We start from the raw sequence: 17,191 nt of genomic DNA on the forward strand, positions 1-17,191 counted from the left end.
TAATGAATAACTTATGGTTCTGATGCTAATCCAGGGTCTGATACTCTACTTTTATCATGTCTGATCCAGCTGCAACAGCAATTTGGGCTCTCATTTCCCCAGAAAAATGAATGAATAGCCATGATAAATTCAGTTACAAAAGGCTTGCTTGATTGCTTTTAGTGATCAGATCTGGAGGAGAAAAAGTTCTGTTCCCAGAGCCACTCACACATAAGATTAGTATTACTAGGCCGGATTCTTGCTGGGACTGGTAAAAATTGTGATTGCAAACAAAAAAGTAACTTACATTTTACATTTATTACTCCACTTTGCATAGAATGAAAAGATAACCCCTAAACAAAAGAACTAATAACCCAATCACAATATGAGAGGCAAAACTGAACTGATTGATGGAAAATGCAAGATGTCAGGTAAAAAAAGTCAGGACCCCAGTTCACAGCTAGGAAATTTGAATAAGACATTGTGTCCAGATATGAATGGATCTAATGTGCGTTGATGGACATCTCACAAAAGACATACCTTTCTTGCATAGAAGATAGCAAATTCTGTTCTCTAGTTTGTAGGCTTTCACCAAACTGTACACTGAAATAAAACAAAAAAGTTAACCATCCTTCCCTCCAAGATTCAAACTAAACCAGTATGTTTCAAGACGTAACTTATTTATATATATTTAGCCTGTTATCCAGATCTTCAGACACATTGGAAACAGAACCTATATAGACCTGGACTTAAGTCCCAAATGAACCTTTTAGGGGAAGTTCTCCGACTTTCCAATTAGGTCTTTCAGTAAATAGGGTGTAAAAGCCCATGTCTGGGCTTCTGAGGCTCATGGAAAGAAGGTATGTGGTTTTTGTGGCTTTGTGTGTTAATTCAGGAACGTGCAGATGGATCTGTCGTGTCTTTGCCCTGAATGCTACACCAAGAGATATGTTTCAGGCTCTGCAGTGGGGAGGAGAGGTCAGAGGTTGTCTCCAGCACAGGGGGACAGAGACACAGAGAAGTGGGCAAGGGGAGGCACAACCAAAGTTTTCAGGCTTCATGGGAAGTATCTGAAAAGGCAAATGTACTTAGCTTGTGAAGGTGCTACCCAACTGCGAAGGTGTGATGGGTCAACGATTGCTTGTCTTGTACTCTTCTTCCTGTCATCAATTCCATCCTTTTCTGTATCCCTTCTTTTGCACCTATTTTATCCTCTTTCTTATGATGTTTACCTCTACCTTTCCTTTGCTCTTTGCCTCCTCTCCTGATAGATTTACCCATTGTTTTTGTTGAATGCTTAGTTTCCCTGACTTCTCTTTCCTTTGCTTTTAGCTTGCTTCTTTCTTCTGCTTTCCTTTGCCCCCGGCCCTGCTGATCCTAAATTTTTTTATTTGAAATTTGAAAGGTTTTTCAAGCCACGGCTTCCCCCTGTAGTGCTGGAAGGTGTTTGAGGATTACTTAGGAGTGCTATAGGGACAACAATCCCCCAGCAATCCTCATAATTCGACATAATGCTTAAAGCTCCACAGATCAAGGAGAGCTGATACAGAGAGTCAGGAAATGATGGTACTCCAGAGGAGCTGCCCTGAGGCTCAAGAAAAAAGTGAGGGAGTGGGAGATGGTAGGGTGTCATCAAGAGTTTAACAATGTGTCTCAGGGGCTTGGAAAGCTACAGCATTATTCCAGCAGTGATGTTAACCCTATTAAGTTACTTAAAACCCTTTGATTTTTCAAAGCTGCTGGATTCACCTATGGCCCTAACATTATTGCTGAGGAATTGTCTATTCACAGGCCAGACTGCATTGCTTTGTGTGATTGTATGATTCCTGTTAGCTTCAACATGAGTTAAGCTCATGGAGGCCTGAGGGTGGGATTTAACTCAAAATTGCTCATTACAATTATAAAAAGTCAAATTGGCTGTAGTCTGCATCTGTTACAGCATAAAGCACAGATCAGAATTTCTCTGCCACTCCAACAGAGTTTTATTAAACTGATGGTTTGCCTGTTGTTACAAAAACAGTTAATATAATGCACATTAGAGCAAGAAAGAAAACAGCTACTTCATATCTAGAAATGCAAAAAAGAACAACATCTTGATAAAGCCAAGAAACACTGATTTATTTTTAACACAATAATGCAAGGAGCTGTCTAATGGCCAGTATCTCAGCCAAGGTCAGTAGAGTCCTTTCCAGCCAGTACCTCGGGACAAGTGAGGCTCCTTTTGCATCTACATGTCAGACCACCAGCAGCTCCTGGTCAGCCCAAGTAAAGCTGCAAGATGAAGCAGAATAAGAAAACTGTTTTGAAAATGGCTAGTGTAAAAGGAGAAAGAGCGTGGTGCTGGTGGCATATGACATTTTCTGTGTCGCTGCTATGGAGGGTACCATTTTCTTTCTAGTGGCCAACCTATTCCTCGTATCACCTATACGGAAGAAGAAAAGAAAACATGGGGCACCGTCTTCAAGGAGCTGAAGAGTCTCTATCCAACTCATGCTTGTTATGAACACAACCATGTGTTCCCACTGCTGGAGAAGTACTGTGGCTATCGGGAGGACAATATTCCCCAGCTTGAAGATGTTTCAAACTTCTTGCAGAGTAAGTTTGAAGCAACTAAAAGAAAGAAAATGAAATTAAAGACCTCAGTAATCAGTGGGGGTGATGCTTCCAGAGACGTAAAAACAGCCCCTGCTTTACCATAGACACCCTCTGATGTTTGGGCACATGACCTGTGTCCCAAGTCCCTCTCTACTGGTTCCAGGGGTACAGTTGGACGGATGCTCAGATACTGTGCTGGTGGTATATATGAGTAACAAATTCCCTGCTCTTTCACAATAAAACTCTTGTTTAACATAAGGAGAGAAGAAAAAAAAAAAAGAAAACAAACCAACCCCAAAACAATTAACAAACTTTTTCCACTGTGAGAAGTCTGGATATGGATAAATTAAACACATTAGCTGTTTTTAAGATTCCGGGGTTTTTTCCCCCTTCAGGCTGCACAGGATTTCGCCTGCGTCCTGTTGCAGGCTTGCTGTCCTCTCGGGATTTCTTGGCTGGGCTGGCATTTCGAGTATTCCACTCTACACAGTATATCCGCCATGGGTCCAAACCCATGTACACACCAGAGCCGTAAGTACTTTGGCACAAAAAAGCGAGTAAAGTTGCAGCAGATTAACAGCAGGGTCATCCCAGCTGATAATAACCATGTGGGAATCGGGAGCGCTCCTGGGAACAGAGCTGATAGAGAGGAGTCAAGTGATTACTCTCTTCCAAAAGCTTTTCCAGAACCTTTCTAGTCTTTTTAACAATTTGCATCCTCTTCTGGAAGTTCTACTGGGGCCAATGAGATGGTTTTGCTACTGAAATCAAGCTTTTGTGGTGGCTGGGATGCAAGAGAACAGTGTACTAACACATTTAGCTTAGCTATTAACACCCAAATAGTGGTGTGAAATCTAGTTCAGGAATGACTCAACATGTTGCAAGCAAGGTTCAAGCAAGATAGGGGAAGCCCAGACCACTGAACCCATCACTTTTCAGTTTTATGTTGGAATGTTTCTCTCTGTCCCTGTCCATTGTCCTTTTCCACTTGACGTTTTCAAAACGGTTTTCTCATTCTACTTCATATTGTTGCAATTCTTCCTCACCTCCCTTACTGTTTCTTTTCTCCATACTTCCCACAGCCTCTTCTCCCTTCCTTATTTCTAGTTTCATTCTTCTGATTTTCCTTTCTGCTTTTGCTCACTCTATTCCCATCCTGCACAAAGCCAGGCTGAAATGTTTTCCACAGCCCTGGCCTTCTTGGGAGCATCTTATCCCTCTCCCTTTTCCATCTCACCAAGTCACTTCTCTGTATTTGGAGAATCTAACAGTCCCTAGGTGAGATGCCTGTCCAGCTGCCAGCTTCAACTAGTGATGAAATAGTCCTACCTGTTTCATCATAGGTAGCTTTCACTTCTCAGTTCAAGGCTGTGGGTCTGAAAAGGGACTGGAGTTAAGCTCTTGAGGTATGTGTTGACACCATGGTGAGTTGTCTTAGTTGCCTGAGCTCCATCTAAAAAGTTTTCTTGTCCTTGAGACTGAAATATCTATGTTCTCTTTGATGGGGTGATCTCTTTCTGGGCTTTTCTGAGCTGGGTAGGCAGCTGAATGGATGGTTTTCTTCCATAAGGAAAAATAAATAATTTATCATCCTTCTGCTGAGGTATGTATGATGATAAGAGCACTGAAAATCCTGGGGTTTGCAAACATTTCCATCATGAGAATAATTTTAGAGCAAAATGTTTTCCTGTGAGCAATACTTTCTTGCAGGAGCAAATGCACTGTGCTCTTGCCTGTGTGCTGACTCTAGGGCATTCATCCAGCATTGCTGGACTTTTCCTGAATCACAGTTATTTAGATGTCATCTTTTCCTGCAGTGATATTTGTCACGAGCTGCTAGGACATGTGCCTCTTTTTGCTGACCCCAGTTTTGCTCAGTTTTCCCAGGTAAGTTGCTCAGTGGTGATACTGTTTGTATGATTGAACACACGAGAGACTAGATAATTCAGAGGATGATCCAAGAGCCATGAAGGGTGGTGTGGATTTGCCTTTAAGCATACTGTTGAAGAGTGGCTAAGATTATTTATTTATGGCTCAAAACTTAGGTGAAATCAGCAACTCCCAATATCGTCTTGTGTGAGTTGTTTTTTTTTTTCAGGTGACCCTTTTGTGAAGCCATCTTCTGATAACCCTTCTGCAAATTTTGATCCTTCTGAGGAAAGTTACTTTGAGCAAAGGAGAGTTACTTTTGAGCAAAATAGCTCATGAGTCAGATGAATTATTACTCCGCCATGCTGTCCAAATATTAGGGAAACTGGGCATATTTTTTTAAATTTTGTTTTCTGTTGAAGCCACATAGGAGGCTGAGTAAAATGAGGAACTGTTCCAGCTGTTAACATGGGAGAAGGCTGGAGAGGAGCTTTCTTTTGGTAGTGTTAATGTCTCTGGAAAAGAAGGCAAACATCGGTTAAGGAGTAAAGTTTTGCCTGCATCTTATGAGAAAACATGAAAATACACAAAGGTAGAAAGGCAGAAAGGGAAGGAAGGAGGGGAGGGAAGGAAAGGGAAGGGAAAGGAAAAGAAAAGGAAAGGGAAAAGGAAAAGAAAAGAAAAAAGCAAAGAAAAGGGAAAAGGAAAAGGAAAGAAAAAAGCAAAGAAAAGGGAAAAGGAAAAGAAAAGAAAAAAGCAAAGAAAAGGGAAAAGGAAAGAAAAAAAAAAGCAAAGAAAAGGGAAAAGGAAAAGAAAAGAAAAGCAAAGAAAGGGAAAGGAAAGGAAAAGGAAAAGGAAAGAAAAAAGCAAAGAAAAGGGAAAAGGAAAAGAAAAGAAAAAAGCAAAGAAAAGGGAAAAGGAAAAGAAAAGAAAAAAGCAAAGAAATAAAAAAAAAAGAAGGATAGAATATAGAGGAAGGGGAGAGGGAGGCAGGAAGAAGGAAGGCAAGAAGGCAGGCAGGTAGGCAGGAAGGAAGGGAAAATGGACTTGATGTAACATCTAAGAGGACAGAAGTTACTTTGATCTAGTCAGCAAGTTCTCAGTATTGCCTACAGTATTGCCTACCCCTTCTCCAGAACTGGGGTTTCCTTCAAGACAAGCCCAACTGTACCTTGGCTTACTAGGATTTGACATGATGATAGCTGCTCCAATGTCTTTGGAGTGTGTGTGGAAGGCCCTCTGATTTTTGCACTATGCAGTCCTCACTAGAGCAAATAGAGAAATGAACCTGGTTGTATATAGTCTTGTGTGTCTGCCTTCTGAATCCAACTATTACAAGCCTCTTGGAAAAGCCTCCATTATTTCCCAAGGTATAAATAAGCTCTTTCAAATTATGTTCTGTCATTCAGACAAAATAGCTCATTCAAGGATCCAGGAAAACTCCTTTAATCAGGGCCCATAAAAACAGAGGAATATATAAGGTGTGTGGGTGTGATTGATTTACCCCCTTTTGTCCCTATCATTCTTTCAGATGTGCATTTTAGATTTGATCAAAAGCCTGTCAAAGCAAGAAGAAAATGTTATTTGACCTCAGTGGGCTTTTTACCAGACACAGAGGATCGTGCCTTCTAAATGACATTTGGACAAGACCCTTTGTTCGTTTTTGGAGAGATTTCTGGTTTAAAATTGATCTTGCGTGATAGGAACATGTCCTGTAAACATTTGTGTGTGGTAGTAAGCAATGGTAACATTTAAAATGTGAGCAATTACATAATATGGGACAGGAAGAATGTTTGCAATAAACAGCTTGAAGAATAATGGTTTATTGTTACAGGAAATTGGATTGGCATCTCTGGGAGCTCCAGATGATTTCATCGAGAAACTTGCTACGGTAATTTAATAAATGAGGGATCAATTTTCCAAAGCGCCCTGTGTTGTCTTAATTCTGCTGCCACTGAAGTCACTGATAGAACTCCCATAGAGTTGAATGGGAACAGAGTGAAGACCATGATTGGAAAACCCCACCCTGAAACAGTTGCATTAAAGGAAAATAGCTTTGGCACCCCTTATTCAAAGTGGCAGTTGTGATTAAACACAGAAGCCCAGACAAGATTTCCTCCAGCACAAACATATTGGGCAAGAAAAGATTGTATGTTACTACATCCCCACAGGAAATTTCAGGAAGCAGCTTCAGTAGCTGTTCTAGCTGCAAGCATCTCTTGTCTTCCACTCTGCCAGGCAGATAATGTCCTCTGCAGCCAACGTCACTCACCTGAATGCTACTCTGAGACTACTGAGACCCAGAGTCACAAACTTCAAATAAAAACAAGGATATTCCTGTGAGATTAGTGTCACCAGTGCAAACCCACCTGGGCAAAGCATTGCACCAGCTCTGATGCTTCTGATAGATGAGGTAGTTCTTTTGAGCCAAGGCAGGTATCTCTTCAAAATGACAGTCCAAAGAGTCAGACTAGACCACACACCATCTTCCTTCACTACTGCACTAACAACCTGTTCATCCTCTTGTTGCTGCAGTTAGATGTCTTCCATGTGAGGTAGGACACAAACTTTTATAAACTGAGATTGAAACTTCTGCTGGGTTGGCCAGCCAAAGCGAAGCTTTGTTGCTCTAATTTCACTGCCTCTGCTGACAAAAGATGAACACAGTAAAACACAACAGCATTTGTCAGGGAACTGAACTGATTCTCAAGCACATGGAGTCTAGCTCCGTGCTCCTTCCAGGAGAAGGATTTCAGTCTGAGGGGATGTTTATTGCATTTACACATTTGAATTTGACACGTGACAACATTTTAAATGGAAATGCAAACTCCAAATGTATTCAAGTAAATGGTTTAGACATACTGGTTTTGATCATGGAATCATAATTTCTGTCTGATTTTCTTGCTAGGTTTATTGGTTTACAGTGGAGTTTGGACTATGTAAGGAAGGTGATTCGCTGAAGGCATACGGCGCAGGGCTGCTGTCTTCATTCGGGGAGCTTCAGGTATGTTTTAGAAAACATTTTAGATACATTTATAATCACTAAAATTTGTCGCCTAAGTATCTTCAGATCTTTATTTTTGCTTCATACTTTGTGCATAGAAATAGCATGAAATGTTGCACTTCACTGAAGTGCTCTGATAAGAGTGTAGGTGTATGCAAACACAGGGAGTTCATACCTGTTTCATTCCTGGTGAGTGACATTATCATTGTATACCACAGAAGCAACTTTTCCCTGTCTGATGTTAGATGCCATTCAATGGGCCTATATTTCTTTCACAGCACATTTAAAGACTTTTAAATTGAAATAATTTTCCTATTTTTTTTTCCCCATAGTACTGCTTATCAAGTGAGCCTGAGATTCAGCCCCTAGTCTTGGAGAAGACTTCTGTGCAGAAGTACCCTGTTACTGAGTTCCAGCCTATCTACTATGTTGCTGAAAGTTTTAAAGATGCAAAAGAAAAGCTAAGGTAAGCCAGTCATTCCAGAGAAGATCCCATTTCTTTTCCATTGCAAATACGGTACATCCCATTGCCATAATGGATCTTGGGTTGACAATAATGTTTTGAGAGGTACTAGAAAAAGATTGTGCAACGCTTAAAGAGACTAATCAGTTGATATCTTCAGAATCTTCGGCAAAAATGAGCAGTAATGAGAATGTACCTTATACATGAAACCAAGAATTTGTGTTTAGTGTAACTAGGAGTTTCATCTAACCAAAATGCAACAAAAAATTTATCAGTCCAATTGCAATGGTACTAACACTTAGGGTCAAAGCTGGCTAATTAATGCAAAACAAGTTCTTTTAACATTACTAGAATTAACAGTTCTTGTAAAAGAAAAAATCTCCTAGCATCTACTCCTTTACCTCTGAGTTTATGCTCACCCTTAAACTTTGCTTTGTGTCTTAAGTCAACAGTTTCAATCTTGTGATGGGGGTGGCCTTGTCAAGTAACAAGCACCTTGAGGTCTTCAGAGCAGGACTGTGATGTTAAAGAATGGAGTTTCCCCTCTCTTTTGTGAGGGAGGTGGGCAGTATTGGTGCTTCTTTTCTTCTTCCTCAACCCTAAGGACCATTTTTGTGTTCTATAACATGCTTTATCTCTTACTTTTCCTGCACTGGCCTTCAAATCTGTGTAACTTCTGAATTTATGCTAAATATTTTTGTATTTATCCCCTTTGTTTCCTCTAAAGTGCTTTTTCTCAACTCCTAAATTTCCTTTACTGTGAATAACTGACAAGTTGGAATTGTTGATAGCCCAGGGACCAGCACCATCATGCTTTAGCCTTTAATGCCTCTGTTATCAGCCCATGTGGATTCTCCTTTACGTTGCATCATTACTTTAGGGTCAGACTTAGTTCACTATATACAGCATAACTATTTGTTATTCCTGCCTATATGAAAATTATTAACAGTAGGCATTATAGCTCACAATTATTCAGAATTAAGCAAAACTAAAACAAATTAGGTAATAGCTACATGGTCATTAGACGGTTGTTATTCCAGATAAACAAAACTTCAAGTAAGCCTAATATCCCCAATCCTGAGACCTGTGTGGTTAGCTTGATACAAAGCCTCCAGCTTGTTACCAGCAGCGTGTTTACGAGACTACAAGGCTACACAGTAAATCTTTCAGTCAACTGTAACTCAAATACAGATTCAGTTCCAGTTCAATAAGGTTTTGAAATAGTGGTCCAGGTTCAGTTCTGGTTCTTGAAACAAGAATGGCTCAGCCTGTGTTTGGAGTTCAGCTTGGATTTTACCTCACAACAGTTTTTCTATTCCTGTTTAAAAAACCACCATATTTCTGGACGTTAGTCAAGGCACTGGGGGGTTAGCCTTAGTTCACACTCAACAAAGTTTTCACTTGGAGATACCACACAGTGACTTGTCCCAGACCTGCAGTTTCTTATCTTTCTCTCTACCATTCACAGATAAACACATTCTGCTACCCCAGGCTCCTCAGCACCAAGGTCTTCCTAGCTGCCTCCCCCGCTGACTCTTTAGTCATCATAGGCCTGCAGCTTCTCATTTTGCCCTTTTCTCTGGGATAATAGCTGAGAAAGATGTCCTTCTCTTCTGGTCTATGCTATTAACATCCTGCAGATAGTTTCTATCTTTTCTTGTATCTGTCTTCTCTGTTTCTATCTACTTCTATCTACTCTAACTGAGTAGAAAGTTCCTTGACGAAGATGTTGCCTTACTTAGTACAAAACACCTTGGAGCTTCTTTTGTTTGTTTCAAGGATCAGATTGAAAAAGTGGTTTAATTGAAATAGAGGCCTGGGAGTTGGTCGAGTGTCTGGACATATTGTTTATGTGTGATACAAAACATTCCTGAAAAATTATTCTGAGATTGACCTAAAACTTTTCAGTTTAAGGCATTCAACTTCTGATTAGGATCTTACATTCAGCTGAAATTTAGGAAGACCATCTCCTAATGTGATCTCTCCTCTTAGAAAAACTAGACTGATACCACTAAATTCATCATAGTCAACTTATTATTTTTTTCACTGTCTCACCCTGTAGCCTGCTTGAACTGAATTCTGTCTGAGACGGTGTCCTTATCTGATAATAGTTAGGTCTAAACTGAAGAAACATTGAGGGTGCATGCAGCATATTCCACTGTTCTGTGAGATTTACCATGCTGAGTCACAGTCTGTGTAGTGCAGCTTCATAATCAACTCCTACGTGCTTTCCTTCCTCTTTCAGCAATAACTTCAGTAATTCAAAGCAGATATATAAGCCAGTATCCTGCTGGGGTCTACAAGGAGCTTGGAACAATAGCTCTGACTGTCTCATTCCATTCAGAGTCCTTCTTTCCACAGTTCTGTGGTTATGCAAATTAATATTTTCCCAAGATACCAAGATCTTAATGCTTCTGCCATGGATTAACTATTTCACAACAGAGAACACTGCAAATAAGGGGTGGAAAGAATGCCACTTCACTCCATTGACTATCTCCTATCTTTGAAATTACCTGGAAACTTCTACCAACCATGCCAGAAGTTAGCTCTCTGCTTGCTCCGTGTTATGCCAGGATGGCATAGGCTCTTGACCTTATTTTCCAAGAAACTGTGAACTTGGATCAGAATCTCTGTATTTTGCATCACTGAAAGGAAATGAGGTTTTCAAGTTTGGCAGATCCCAGTGTTACATAGCTGGCCTATACCAGGAGCAGCCTCACCATGCCAACAAATTAATTAGTCCTGTTCAGGAAAAACTAAAGGTGGTAAGGACAAATGCAGATTCAAGTGTGTTGCACAGTGCTGTAGGTCTCAGATCGCTCAGCAGGAATTTCAGGTATTTCCTCTGATGGATTTTCTTATCCCCCTGATCAACGAATGCGTGCACCAAGAAAAGAGCGAGTTAGGAAAAAAATAGATTTTCAGCTTAATATTTGTCAATGTATTTTTCTCTCAGGAAATTTGCTCAAACGATCCCTCGTCCTTTCTCTGTTCGGTATAATCCCTACACCCAGAGGATTGAAGTCTTGGACAACGCAAAGCAGCTGAAGAACTTAGCTGACACTATCAATAGTAAGCAATTACAGATTTGTTACCTTGAATTCGTCCAAACCTGGGTCAGAAAGAGGAACCACAAAGCAGACTCTGTCTGGTTGCATTTAATACTCTGAGTCTGACCAAGATAAAGCAGCTGATATCTCCTTTCTCATGCAAAAAATAATTATAGACAGACTTCAACAAGAATTTCTACTTGATTTAGCTTCTTTAATCTGAAATACCCAGCTTTAGTGGAGGTGCAAGGAAAGGTCAGATGGCCTTGAGATGAATTCTGATGTGTGGCTCCAGCTGTTTTCAGTAAGGAAGAGAAGGAGTAGCTGGGCCATTCTAACCTTTTTCCTGATATGTTTTACCCCTGACGTTGGCTAGCCTGCCAAGAGCCAGCACCTCTGATACTGTGAGCTAGCCTTGTATGGCTGATGAAGGCAAAGGCCTGACTCTACAGACCTTACTCCAGAAATAAATGTGTCCAACCCAGCACTTCTTTTGCCCACCAGGGAATGGATATAAGGGGTAAAAAATGTACAGGAGTGTTAGAAATGTGTTAGTTCTAGAAGTAACTACTCTGATTATTTCCGTTGCAGGTGAGATTGGAATCCTTTGCAATGCCCTCCAGAAGATAAAATGAAGATTTGCTGTAACTTCCTAATTACTGGCTACTGACCAGAAGCTGCCATGTGCAAATGTCAGTCTTCATCTAACTTCAGTCTGTTATATTCCAGTGTACTGCATAAATGCTTACGTTATATATCTTAATTATCATAGATTAGCGGAGAAATAGACATCTGCAGGTGGCCCTTGACTCTTTTGGCCTTTAGACACTAATCCATTTTTTCTCACTAATGCATAAAAATTACCTTATTTCTGGGAATCTGGGGAAAGCCTCCATATGTCTTGTTCCAAAGGTTAGCAGAAGATCTTCACCATGCAGATCTAGAGTTTTCTGCTCCTGTGAGTTTGCATTACCACTTCAGGGACCAGGGACAGGATGTCAGTCATGAACAGACTAATCCTCCTCGCTTTCTCTCACAGTCATTCTCCCCTCAGTCCCTCATATTTGTCCAAGGTTCCCATGGAGTTTCAAACTCTTCATACCTTTCAGGGAGTATACATGTGCTGCTTGACCCTCTATACTTTTACTTCCACACACAAACATCTCTATTCTGAATTATTTTACCAATCTCAAAAGATCTGTGCTAGTCAAGAACGTTGCATGCTGTGATGTGTCATTGGTCTGCAGAGTGGAATCCTTATGGAAACCACTGACCTGCTTATCCAGAACATGGAGTCTGTGCCTCAATACAGTATCCACAACAAAAGCCCCTTCAAAGGGGAGTTACCTAAAGGCAACTTTAGGTAAGTCTTTGTGGCTTTTTGCAGTTGGATGTGAGGTCAGTTCATCCATACTCTATGCAAGGAAGAAACCATGTAGATGTTTCAACAGGGCTTCATTACTAGTCCAGTCTCAGAGCTGTGCTGCTCTAATGTTGTGTAACATTGTGAATTCAGAGCTGATTGGAGAACAGTAATTTTATGGAAAGGAGAGATATCTCTTAATAGACATGCTCAGCTACTCTCTGTGGAAGGCTGACATGTGAAGGCTACCTTTTGCCATGTGTGTCCTTCTCTGAAAGTGCCTTATTCAGTATGAGGTGTGTCCTAACTTTCTGGACTTACAATCAGCACATTTGAAATGGAGAGGAAGTGGTTCTTTGGCTAGAGTCCATACCAAAGCCATGGAAAACCTGGGTTACTTGTTTCCTAGTCTGACTGCATTCAAACCCAAATGTTATTTTTCAAGACAGGTGCTAAGTCATGGTACCTTTTTGAATCTTTGTCTCCCATTTGAGCTTTAATCTCCCTTTTGTTGGTGAAAGCAGTTTTATTTTTCCTGGAGTACACCCTGGCTGAGTCAGCAAATGGAACCAAAGGTGATTTCAGCTTAACCCAATGGCTGGCATGGAGAGATAGCTTTGCTGTTCAGGAAGCTATTTCTGCATTTATCCAATAACTTTCACTCAAATCAGCTAAATGACTTCTTGAACTGGTCTACATTGTGTAGTGCCTCCTTGTAGCTTCCTAGTTGGTGGAGGGAGATCAGCACTTATATGTTGGAACAGAATGGAGCAGAGCAAAACTGAACAGTATTTTTAGCTTGAAACAATTTTGCATCACGATATTAACAAAAATCAGGGGTCACATTTCTGTTAGGAGATTTGAAGATGGAGAGGGATTTGAAAGTCGATGAGTCTCATACCTTCTGTTGTACTAGTTTTGTATTTGTAGTTTGAAAATCAATAGAACTTCAATGTGAGCATCATCCTTTAGGAAGATAGAAAGTAAAGCTGTTTTCATTATATTTATGGTGTGTAATAATATCAGTCTAAGGATACCAGCTGGAGCCCTTTTCAGTTGACATATACTTATGCAAAGTAGTATCATTTTAGTGCTTTGAAGTAACCTTTTTTATCTCTGTATCTTTTTTATTCCTTTTTTTTTTTTTTCTCATGACAATGTCTGTATAGATTTTTCTATCCTGCTTGGCATGTATTTTCAGTGTGAAAGTAGCCCACATTTTTCTCTTTTAATATAGTAGGACCCATAAGGTGATTGTATGCCACATAGAGACAATTTCATCCCAGAGGTAAAGTCTTTCAAACTAATCCTCAGACAGCTTTCCCAGCTCCTCTTCTTCTGGCTGTTGTTATGAGTGATAGCAGCAGTAGATCTATAGTGATATTGAGAAACAAGGTTTCATGATTGTCTTTTATGTGCAAGCAGAATAGTTAAAGAATATTGATGCCACATGTCTGATTCCGTGTCCCTTAATGCAGGTTTAAATGAGCAATAGCTCCAGCCAAAGCAGCATGAAATGGCTGTTCAGCAAGACTGAGAGATGAGAAAAAGTTAAATGTTTGGTATTTAAAAAGCAGAGGAATTGTACAGAAAGCAGATTTTCTCACAGAGCAAATTAACATTGTACATATGTGCTTTAAATAGTACAAATAAATCACATTTTAAATAGTACTCCTTAATGGGTGGCTTCTTATTTCCATGCTTAAGGAAAATTAAAGGTGTGTAGGAAAATGCCTTTTGCATTATCTGACCAGTGGAATTCATCTTTGTAAGGTAACCCCACAAGTCAGTCAGAATTAAATACCCAGGTAGGAGGGAATGCCTATCTGAGGTGTGCTCCAGCAGTAATCTTTTAAGTAACACTTCCTCTGTCCTGTTCCACTACAATCACATTTCTTGATGTCTCCATCTCCATCTGTTTTAGGTGATCAAAGAAGCCCTTTCATGTGGCCCTTTTCCTTTACAGTGACCTGGACCAAGGTCAATGATTGTGATGAAGGGGGGGCTTGTTGGTAGAGGTTACATAGGGAGGTGGACTCCTCTGGATGTCTTAAGGTGCCTAGACAGCAGCTTGGAGAAGGGACACTTTATTCCCCAAAGAATGCAGAAATTATTGAAAGAGGGATTAAGCATAGGAGCACTCAGCAGTAGTGTGTTCTTTTTAAATCTGTCTCTTTGCTGCTTCAAACCATGCTGGCAGTTGTCAGAGATGATGTTCAAATGTAACCACACAAATTAACCTAAATAAACAGAAATATTAATGCTGCATCTGTCTCAAATGAGTGGCACTCTGCTCATACAGAGTGGAGATATTTGTAATGGTAACAGATGAAAAACAGACAGGTAATTTGTGCTGAGCAAGCGTGGCCTTTTAAAGAACCCCCTTAGGGACTGCATGAGAGATGAGGAGCTTACTCTTGGGGTGAGAGAGTTTCACCTTCTGCAAAGAGAAGCTGCCTTTCCCTATGGGAATAGATGGTACACTGTACTCCAGGACAAGAATAGCCCTCTAAAATGCAGTACCCAGCCTGAGACCTCTTCTCCTGCACTCCTAGATGTTCCCAAGGATGCTGAAAAATGAACTCTGGGAAGCTGAGTTACATCGTAGGTGAGGTCTTCCTAGACCTGTTCAAAGTACAGATTTGAGGTGTTACTGGGGTGTCCACTGGTTGAGCAAGGACTTTTCACAGGAGGTCTGGCACGCTGTAACTTGGAGTATGAAGATAGAGGTACTCATATCCAGAAACAGGTTTATTGATGTCAGGTGTTAGGGAAGGGAAAACATTCCCTGTCAGGAACAGAGCTGAATCCCCTTGGAGCTTGCCCTACACCTGTGAGAAAGATGTGACGGCAGTCTTTTTAAGAGTCTATTTCACTGGAGATAAAATCATGCAAAAACCAAGTTCCAACAGGGGTACCTAGCCTGGAAGGCAGCACTTATCCCTTGTAGGGCTAGGGTAGAAAAGGTCCAGATCCTGAGGTCAAGAAAAGCTCATAAGTAGACAGTGAACTCTGACTCTGGCTGAGGTCTCTCTGTCACTTCTACAATTGTGTCAGTGCAGAGGTGACAACACTTCAGCTGGGCTAGGGTTTGGGGGAAGAGCCCATTATTTCACTGGAGGTATGGACCATGCAGAGAGGGCTCCATGCAGTGAGGTAAGAGAGAGTGGGGTGGAAGGACAAACTCAGATACATTGTCCAGACTGGAAGATGTAAATGAAACCCAGGCTAATTGCTTCTCTACAAAGAAGTCCATCTCAAGGGTTGAACAGCTTGCAGACACCTTCAAACAGAGCAGGAGGACAGCACTTTGAAGTTACCCAGAGGAGGAGGGTTATCTTGGGCTCTTGCGCACATCCTACGCAGGCAGTTTCCCTTGATGTGTCTGGCATGGCCAACATAAATGTCCCTACACCTAACACAGTAGAAACCAACTTGCCTCACTGCTGTCTGGCAGCTCTGATCTCACCAGCCACATAGACACTGTGTCTTCAGTCCCATCAGTTCCCCAGGCTGTTTCTCTGGGGAAAGCATTCACACCCTCAGGCAGTTTTCAGTTAACATCCACTCCCCTACCTCTCAATGAAGACTGACTTGGTGGGCATCTCAGGCCCAAAAGAAGAGGCCATCAAGGAGAAGGAGATGTGTGGCATAGAGTCTTTGAACAGCCAAGGCAGCCTGGACTCCAACAGGGAGGATGACAGAGCCACTCTCATCCTGACCCTCACTCTCTTCAATGTGAGGAAGACTGAGCTCTCGAAGGCAGCCAAAGTCTTTGAGGTACAGACCTACCATTCACTTCCTTCACTGAGCCTCTCTTCTGCTCCTACTGCTTTCACATCTCCCACTCTGCATCTCTCCCTCTCTCACCCTTCTGCTCCTTGACTGACTTATGCCTCGTCCTGCCTTCCCCCTTTTCTTGTTGTCCTGGTTTTGCTACAGCTGCTAAGAGAAGTTATCCGGTCTCATGGATGAAGAGGGAGAGTGCTCTGGAGGGAGGGAGCATCAGGGCACACAGTACTTTAGAAGAATCAACATTTTATGTAAGGGTAGTTTAGAGCAGATACCAATCTATTATTTCTTTCTAGCAGTTGTGGTGGCCGGCAGATGGGTGCACTGTGGGGATGTTAGAAGCCAGTGAATTTTCTCTGCATATTTGGCAGGAGATAAAAAGAGTACAAAAGCTGTAAAACACATCGGCATTATGTAGTCTGGGCAGTTGAAGTACCCCTGCCAGGTGCTCACTCTCATTTGGGAAACTGAATAACTCAAAAGAAAAGTATTGTATTTATTACTTATTTTTAATAGTTCACCATTATTTAATGATTATGGTGCTATTATACATCAATAGATCAGCTTTCATGCTGCCAGGGTTTTAAGAGTTACCCAGCCACTCATTTGCAGTTTCAGCACAGATAAAATTCTGCAGTCAACACTATCTCATCTTTCATCTTCGTCTATCTCTACCCAACTTCACAGTGTTTAATTTTTAGCACTGCTTGTATTTAGCTCTTTCTAAACCGAATATTATTGGACCTCTTTGCTTGACATGCACTTCTTGTTAATACCTCTTTTAGTCACCTTTAAAAACATCACAGAAATGTATGTAGACTTACGTGGATTTTCAGAAGCTGGATTTGGAGAAGCTTCATCATATGAACATTTTGCTCTTGCAGATGTTTGAAACTCAGATGTATCATTTTGAAACCCGACGAGCCAAAAAGCCCAAGAAGTCTGCTGACGATCTTGACATTTTCGTTGAATGTGAAGTTCACAGCGCTGATGTTAGTATCCTTATCACCTCCTTAAAGAGAGTAGCAGACGATGTGAAAACCAGCAGAGAAGACAAAGGTAAGAAATGTATGCAT

At 41.1% G+C, this 17,191-nt stretch overlaps 2 protein-coding genes across 12 annotated transcripts in view; both read left to right on the top strand.

Moving 5' to 3' along the window:
- The window catches only part of PAH (phenylalanine hydroxylase), a 37,459-nt gene extending 23,465 nt beyond the window's left edge, over positions 1 to 13,994 (top strand). Inside the window, exons 6-13 of the mRNA XM_050324982.1 lie at positions 2,378 to 2,574; positions 2,970 to 3,105; positions 4,392 to 4,461; positions 6,278 to 6,334; positions 7,352 to 7,447; positions 7,780 to 7,913; positions 10,867 to 10,982; positions 11,552 to 13,994. Coding sequence (XP_050180939.1) covers positions 2,378 to 2,574; positions 2,970 to 3,105; positions 4,392 to 4,461; positions 6,278 to 6,334; positions 7,352 to 7,447; positions 7,780 to 7,913; positions 10,867 to 10,982; positions 11,552 to 11,595 — 850 coding nt within the window. The 3' untranslated portion in view covers positions 11,596 to 13,994. The remainder of the gene's footprint in view (positions 1 to 2,377; positions 2,575 to 2,969; positions 3,106 to 4,391; positions 4,462 to 6,277; positions 6,335 to 7,351; positions 7,448 to 7,779; positions 7,914 to 10,866; positions 10,983 to 11,551) is intronic.
- Positions 13,995 to 15,524: 1,530 nt separating this feature from the next.
- The window catches only part of LOC126645036 (tyrosine 3-monooxygenase-like), a 65,440-nt gene continuing 63,773 nt past the window's right edge, over positions 15,525 to 17,191 (top strand). For all 11 annotated transcript variants that reach the window (XM_050324975.1, XM_050324969.1, XM_050324971.1 and 8 more), the window contains exons 1-2: positions 15,525 to 16,103; positions 17,000 to 17,174. In XM_050324975.1, the coding sequence (XP_050180932.1) occupies positions 15,906 to 16,103; positions 17,000 to 17,174 (373 nt within the window). In that variant the 5' untranslated portion in view covers positions 15,525 to 15,905. The remainder of the gene's footprint in view (positions 16,104 to 16,999; positions 17,175 to 17,191) is intronic.

The sequence above is a fragment of the Myiozetetes cayanensis genome, unplaced genomic scaffold, assembly GCF_022539395.1.
Source record: "Myiozetetes cayanensis isolate MyiCay16 unplaced genomic scaffold, myiCay2020 scf3, whole genome shotgun sequence".
Taxonomy (NCBI): domain Eukaryota; kingdom Metazoa; phylum Chordata; class Aves; order Passeriformes; family Tyrannidae; genus Myiozetetes; species Myiozetetes cayanensis.